General features: G+C 39.6%; 1 protein-coding gene across 12 annotated transcripts in view; it reads right to left on the bottom strand.

The window, feature by feature from the left end:
- The window catches only part of RGS7 (regulator of G-protein signaling 7), a 240100-nt gene that overhangs the window by 20184 nt on the left and 212197 nt on the right, over positions 1 to 7719 (bottom strand). For 4 of the 12 annotated variants that reach the window (XM_017736397.1, XM_017736391.1, XM_017736394.1 and 1 more), the window contains exon 16: positions 6931 to 6984. The exons of 3 other annotated variants lie outside the window; for them this stretch is intronic. In XM_017736397.1, the coding sequence (XP_017591886.1) occupies positions 6931 to 6984 (54 nt within the window). Of the gene's footprint in view, positions 1 to 5596; positions 5662 to 6047; positions 6129 to 6930; positions 6985 to 7719 lie in introns of those variants that run through there. 5 more of the 12 variants (XM_008635322.2, XM_017736395.1, XM_017736396.1 and 2 more) reach the window with 4 other exon arrangements.

Here is a 7719-nt window from a genome sequence, read left to right as displayed (position 1 = left end):
GGGGGGGGGAGGGTGAAGTCAGAAATAGTTGATGTTTATCTGAATAATAAAAAGGAGATCCTTACTGTTTTCAATATATTCTTGCCATCAACATTTAAAAGTACACAGCCAAATTCTAAAGAGGATTATGATTTTTTGGCTGTATTAGTGCACTTTGGACATAACAATTGCAACTATTTAAGAATTTTACTAATAATGCAGAAGCCAAAATGGAACCCTGCACACATACCCTGACAAGAGAGTCAGAGTACGAGAAGACAACACAGCAGGTGGAGTGAACAAGTACATCTAAAAGTACAAAATCAATTGGCCTCAGCCTCCAGTCCCTATTTTAGCATATTAACTGTTTGACATAGAGTTGTCCTTCCAACTTTACTTCTAGAGAATTTAGGGGGGGGAAATTGTAAAGCTATTTGCAGATGCTGCTAAATACAGTCATGCAGACTGACCCATTTATGCAGCATGACACTAAAACCTCAAATAATCCAGCAAAAAAGTCAGCAACAACCTCCATACATATGTGGCTTATAAGAAGCCAATATGAAATCTGTATAGGGGCTGGAATTGAAATGTATAACAGAAAAAGATCACGTCTTTTCCTTTTAGAAGATTAATTCTCTTCCTTTCTGCTAAGCAACCTCAGTGGTTCCTTTTTCATGTTTCTTTATTGCCAGTGCAGATGCTACTTCCCAGGACTGATACTGGTAGAACTAGAAAAGAGAACTCCACGCATCTGACGGGAAAAGAGAGAGGTAGCGTGAACCCCACTGTGAGCAAAATGAGATGTGGAGCAAGAAGCAAACCTCCTTGGTCTCACTGTTCCCCATCTGCTCATGTGTGAAACACCTGCAGCACGCTGTCAGCTCTGCCAGATCAGCAGGGAAACCTTCCAAGTGACATTGCAGTGCACTACACTCAGAGCTGGTGTGTAAACAGCCCCTGACAGGAGCACAACTGGAGAGACAAGGGAGAAGAAGCAGTAAATCCCTTTCCATGTTGAGGGAGCCCTTGTACTACCAGCACAAGGGAATTGTTTCAGCACTGCTCTGGGGTTCAGAATTCTGCTCCAGTTTCCACAGAGCACAGGATGCTGCTCTCAGCCATCTGTGCAGGTGTATTTCTCTTTCAGATGTGAGGAAGGGGACAAGGTTAGTATTTACTGAATTTGGGGCACAGGTTGTCAGTACAGCTGCAGTGCTAAGTGGTTACATGTGCAGGGAAATCCTTCTGCCTCTGGCTGAGATTTGCAGCCCTTTGTTCCCTTCTCATTAGGGCTGTACTCTTTCCTGCAATGATCTGAGGACAGGAGTCAGAGGCTGAACAACTGCTTTCCTGTTTTGGCTCACTCCAAATCCACTGACAGTCTCCATTTCTTTCTCCTTTTACACTTTGCATTTACTGATGAGCTGCTCTCACTTGTGATTAACCTAAAAACTCTTGTCAAATGGGGTAGTTTGAACTTGAATAACCATCTGAAGTGTAGGTCTCCAAGGGACCGATGCACAAGAAAAATATTTTCAGTATGTTTGTCCTGGGCCTGACTCCTCAATAGCTCTCTCCAGTTCTCATTCCTGTAAATAGCCTAAGAATCAGGTATATGTTTGTCAGCTGCAAAATGGCAGACACTGGCCCAGTACCTTACCAGTCTGTGCTGGCTCCTCACTTGGATGAACCTGGTTGTGCAAGTGTTACTCCTAAGCTCCTCTCTTCCAACACAGAGCACAGCAGCTCAGCTCCAGTCACTGCAGAACAGCACAAGGAGGCCGGTCTTCACTGGCACGTCCTTTATGATTTTCCTCTGTAGGCATAATTCTTTAAAAAACCCCAAAAACTATGGGGATTTTACTAATTAGTAGGCCGAAATAAAAATTTCAATTATTTTCTTTGTTCTTTTTTAGTCAAACATAAATAAGACTTCCTGAAATGGAAAAGGCCTTCATTTCTACAAATAGTTATTTTCATTCTTGTTTTGTATTTGTCAAATAAATAGCTTTATGATTTAGTTTTCTTCTGACCTAGCTACTTTTTTGTTTAAATTTTGGGAATGACCTGTAAGTAAACTCAAAATGAGATTCCACAGCTGATAACTGCATTGAATTTCTCGGACAATGCTATACTTGAGGAAAATCTAGCCCTTGGCAGGATTTCAGGACTAGATGGACTTTTGGTCTGGCACAGTAGGGCCTTGTGTACATAAGTTTTACCTATTCATATAGAAAAATTTCTTGATTAACAGATGAAATTGATTATTTATCTGCTTTGTTGCTCTGAAAAAGGGATAGATTTTAACACGGAGAGAGATTACACTTGTTTAAACATTTGGAAAATCTATGACCTACTGATAAGAACTGGGGAAGCTATTTTAATGAGTTTTAATTTCCATCTCTAGGCCATAATTCACAATGTCATGTTAAGTGGCATTGGATTGAAGCTCCGTGAAAATGTGCTCTGTTCAATGGCCTTTGCATTTCACATCTCATGCATGAAATGGCCTATTGTTACTGGTTTGGAGGGGGGAAAAAATCAAAGGACTCTGGTCAGCCAGTTCTTTCAGGTAAGTGGGAGAAGAAAACTGTGTAGGATATGGGTAATACAAGACATAACAGTTTTAAACTCAGAATTATTAAATGGGGTCTTGTTTATGATGTTATGCATGGAGACAATTACAGTTTGATGGCTTTCTAGTTTAATATATGAACTGAACTTGGTCTGTTTTGTACTGGCTGTACTTCCCTAAGACCTCACAAGCTTAAAACAAGCACCTTTTTTTTGTGTTCTGTGTGACCATGCAGCAACAGATAAAATGCTAACACTGATGGTGGTGTCTGAAGTCATGGCACCAACACATGAGGATGAAGGGTCTGCCCCTGGTAGCTCTAAGGAGGAAGGCTACCCCTTCTTACCCCACTAACTCGGTTCCTGGTAGGACAATAAAATTTGCATGGGGTGGAAATTAAATTAGCCCACTCCCCCTGTAAAGCAGGTCCCTTTGTCTCGAGGGTTCCAGACCAGTAATAGCAGCTAAGCACCAGGCTGGGGCTCACAAAGTCCTGCTCAGTCTGCCACTGTCACAAGTCCTGCATGCACATGACAAATTACAGACAAAATTGTTCCTTAAAGAACCTCTTTGTTCCCGTTATCAGTGTATATTCACCCAGGTTTTTCCCCTCTAATGTAGATACTCACACTTGAGGTAGAGGAAATTTTCTGAGCTTTTTAATTTTTAATTTTTTTATAGTTTTTTTCCCCATGTGAATTCTTCACAAGAATTTCAGTTTTTAAATGCCACAGAAACTGCTGATTTCAGTCTCTCTACTGCTTTAGTATGCAATGAGATTCTCCTGCTCCATGACTTAGACCTTTAACTTCCCTAGTCCCTTGGGGACCTGCAGGTGACTGGACTTCTGTTATTCTCAAAGAGAAAGCTGAGGGGCTGAGCTAGGCAGGGAGAAGCCCAGAGCACACTGTCACTGCTCTCTGTGCCTCTGACTCAAAGCTGTGACACACGTGGTTGCCCATGTTAGTCCAAGGCAATTCCCCTGTCTGATGGCTTCATTCCAGCAGCACTGAAGTGTATGTGCTCTATATTTTCACATAGTACCTGGGAGCATAAGTGAGGCAGACCAAGCATACCTGGGGTTACTACTCAGATACAAACTGTAAAGTGTTCAATAACAAACATTACATCTAGCAAATGCCAGTTTGCTATTACTTCTGTGTATTTTATGTGAATGCACATTCTAATTCTAGTTAGAATTCTAGAATGTGAATTCTAACACTATCCATATTGTCTGCTGCAGACTGCCGAAGGCATTAGCAATTTTGCACTATAAAATCTACAGAGCAGCTCATTAGTCAGTTTTTAAACTGAGCATTTAGGCCTTTCATGAAGTGTACCAACTTACTGAATTTTTTCTGGGAAGAAAACTCTTCAATGTCAAAGAAACTCAGAGCTGAGCCTAGTATATACCTCCACTTCTATTTTTTCTCCATCAGACTAAAATAATGACTCATTATAATAGGTTATTTCCATGAAATTCATGAAATAGTACAGAGTAATTTCCCTCTACAATGTTTCTAAACTTTCTATTTTAACAAATACTTTCTGTAGCAAGTATAACCCAATTTCAATTAACGTTGATCAGGAGCCTCTTAGAGTCAACAAATCAGATTATGAATTACGAGTCCATCTTCTCAGATTGAGTCCCTAGACACAGCCAAGGTTACTGGGGTTTTTTTAAACACTTCAAATGGAAAAAACTGAGTTCTAATTTAGTTTAATACAAACCCACTTTGATACAAGTGAGGGAAAAAATGCAGTGAAAATTAGTCTAAATATTGCAAACCAACAGAGAAGAGAAACTGTAATTTTCATCCCACTAAATCAGAGATGATAGCACTTATCCAAGTTGTAGAAGACCCTTTTCACACCTATTTTCTGTATTAATCAGTAGAACAGATCTATTCCATGGTCCCTCACTTCATAGTTGATCAAGTTAATCAGTACACTGTAGAATATTCTGAGAAATGTTTCCCTTATCCCTGCTGATTGGAACCACTGTACCAAGGTGGATAATTACATATTATAAACTCATCACAACCAAGAACAAAAGTGGAAGAACAAGGATGCCTGGTGGAAAGAGGTCCTGAGGAAGTGGGTGACATGAATTCAGTCGTCTTGGAAAAAAGCTTTGCATTTGAGCATCCTGATATTCTGGATTAATTTGCAAGCCTCAGACCTGTGAGTCTAGTAGAGATTATAGATCTAGCAGTGACATGTTTTTCTTTCATACCTGACCCGACTTGACAGACTCCACCCAGGTTAACAGGTAGTGGTTGGAAAAAAAGCAAAACCACAGATTTTATTTCACAGTTTGCTCTGTGAAAAAGAAAAAAATCTCCCTCCTCTATCGAGATACTAATGTCCAGAAATCCTCCTAGTTCACAGCTGGTTTATTGGGCCTGCCAAGCATCTCTGGCATGCTGCTATTCTGGTACTTCTGCCCTGAGATTAGCAGGATGAAAATCAGGCACGGCTGCAGGGCACAATGCTCCAGTGTTTGTACCCAGAACTGCTGGTTTGCCTGTAACGCTGCTCTGGGAGGGATTTCAGTGTCTCGCAAGCTTATCTTCACATTTCCCCTTTTTGTGCTGTATTCCCAACCCATCCACCTGCAGCTTACTATTTCCCCCCTCATGATCACCTGTTTACATTATGTTTACCATAGCCAGTTCCCGACCCCTGGGCTGCCCAAAATGCCATGAATAAATGTAGCATTGCAGCTTGCCAGGCACTGTGACTGGGAAAAAGTTTGGTTCTCAGAGGTCCTGGATGTATTACCCACTCTATGCACTCTCTTTTACAGATTTTTTATTAATATGGAACTTCCTACTGAATTATAGTGGAATTATCATGTACAACACTATCATGTACAATGTTGTTTTATAGATCCAACCTGTTTAGACAACACACAAATCACAACTGCAACATGCTATGGCAACACCACCATGCAAAACATTGGGGTTTTTGTTTCAAACATTGGGATAGTTTCCTTTGTGGCTGTTTATTTACTTTTAGTGTCCTTTACTGACTTTGTCCCATTGAATCCAAATTTCTTCCTGATTACAGTGGATTCAAAGCATATTACAGGAAGCCTTTACCTATAAGAAAGTAGTTAAAGAATTACTATTTTGTTTTAAAATGTGAGATATTCCCACAGCCTCACAAAACTTTCACTGTGTTTGTTTCTTTTTGTGATTACTGGGAAGTATATATGTATTTTTTAAATACTTGAGGCAACGCTCTTGAGCCTCATTATAGGGGAGACAGTTTCTGACAACTGCTTCTCCTTCCCTAGAAACTAAAAAAAAACAAAAACCATGATCTTTGCTGAAAGCTCTCATATTTTTCACTTCAACACACACAGCTCCACTGACCAGGTCACAGAAAAAGCCACAGACGCACACGCACACACACACAGCAGCGTCACCTGCACAATTCAACAGACAATGCAGACAAACTTGAGTATAATCCAAGATCTTTCTACCTCTTTTCATAACAGGTTAGTGCTCGCCCTCAGTGTTGGTGTACAGTTTTTATGGCATGGAAAAATAGGGATGTTTCTGCCCTACAAAAATAAATGCGTTGAATTCTTTAGTTTGAACTTTCACAATGTAAAAAAAAAAAATCCCAAAGAAACTGGATAAGTAAAAAGAATCCCAAATATCATGAAATCAGTGGATCTTTTGGCAGGTGGCAAAAGAACGCCCACACAAAATCTACCAGCCTTTATTTTTTTTACCTTTGAAAAATAGCTTTCGAAAGTTATACATTGAAAAGAAAAAAAATCAGTTCTTGTAGTCCATTACGAAAATGAATCCAAATCAAACCCTTGCACATAAACAATATGAATTCTTTGGCCCTGTAGAAGCTGTTAGACATCAAGGAAGATGGGGAAATTATTATTGTTTGTTTTTTCCTGTGCCCAATTAAAAAAAGGGGGACAAAGTCTTTTTTAGTAAAATAAAAAGAAGACAGGATGGAAATCCAATGTATTCAACTGTTTTAGACTTAGTATTTAAGAAGGCACCAGAAAAAGAAACAACATCAAGCATGTTTTCACAGATTTTTTACTAAAATTATAGGGGGGGGAAATGACTAATTTCATGCTTCCTAATGCAAAAAGCATGGCTCCCAAAGGTCCATTCCTCCATGTGTGACTATTGAGATCAGCGGGAAAGGGACTAGGGAGGAGGGGTTGTAATGAAAGCACACTATAAAGCTGTCATTCCCAGGAAAATCCACAAGCTGTGATGAATACACTTTTAACCCTCAGGTTAGAGAAGCAAACGGGAAAGTAGGGATCAGTGAGGGGAAGGGGAGAAGGATGTCCCATCAGGCTTACTAGTCTTCCGAGGCAACAAACTTACCACATTGCGTGTGAATTTCTCAAAAGATGTTCGACGATCCAGAGTGTTTTCCAACTTAAATTTGAAATAAATGAAACAAAGGAAACAAAAAGAAAAAGGAGGGGAAAAAGAAAAGCAAGAACAATGGAGTAGAAAAGAAGGTTTGATGAAACAATGGACTGCAAAACAAAGTTTGTATAAATCAGGAAGCAAACACAGGTATGAGGCTGTAAAGGGACTTGGCAAAACAGGGGATGGGCAAAACAGATATAGTACTCGACAAAAATAATTTTTCATGGGGATCAAACTGGTTTGAATTTAAAGAAAAACTGAAAGTAAAAAGAAATAATGAAGTGCACATCTTGTGTTAATGAACTGACATTCACAAACTTAAGGACTTCACACGGACAGTTGAAGCTTTCTGGTATTTTCAACATCTCTCTCTATATTGGATCTTCAGAAATCAATGTTTGAACAAAAAACAAAATCACACAGTACTTTCACATAATTTTAGGTTGTCATTATAAACAATAGAATGCTACAGTGTTAATAACTACCTTGTTCCTGTAACAGTCAGGGCCCTGATTTTGCAAGGCACAGGGCTCCCAGCTGATTCTAGGAGATTACTGTTTAGAGCCCACTAACAGAATTATTTATCATCATGGAAATCTGCATTGTACAAGCTGCTCCACATACTCTGGGCTGTGGCTATTCAGAACCCATTCCATGATCTGGACTTTTCTAAGCAAATATTACATACCAAGTCATGAACCTCTGTTTGCCAAAGTGTGACATGATCAACCTTTCAGG

The sequence above is a fragment of the Corvus brachyrhynchos genome, unplaced genomic scaffold, assembly GCF_000691975.1.
Source record: "Corvus brachyrhynchos isolate BGI_N302 unplaced genomic scaffold, ASM69197v1 scaffold595, whole genome shotgun sequence".
NCBI lineage: Eukaryota > Metazoa > Chordata > Aves > Passeriformes > Corvidae > Corvus > Corvus brachyrhynchos.
This window is presented reverse-complemented; position numbering and strand designations above follow the sequence as displayed.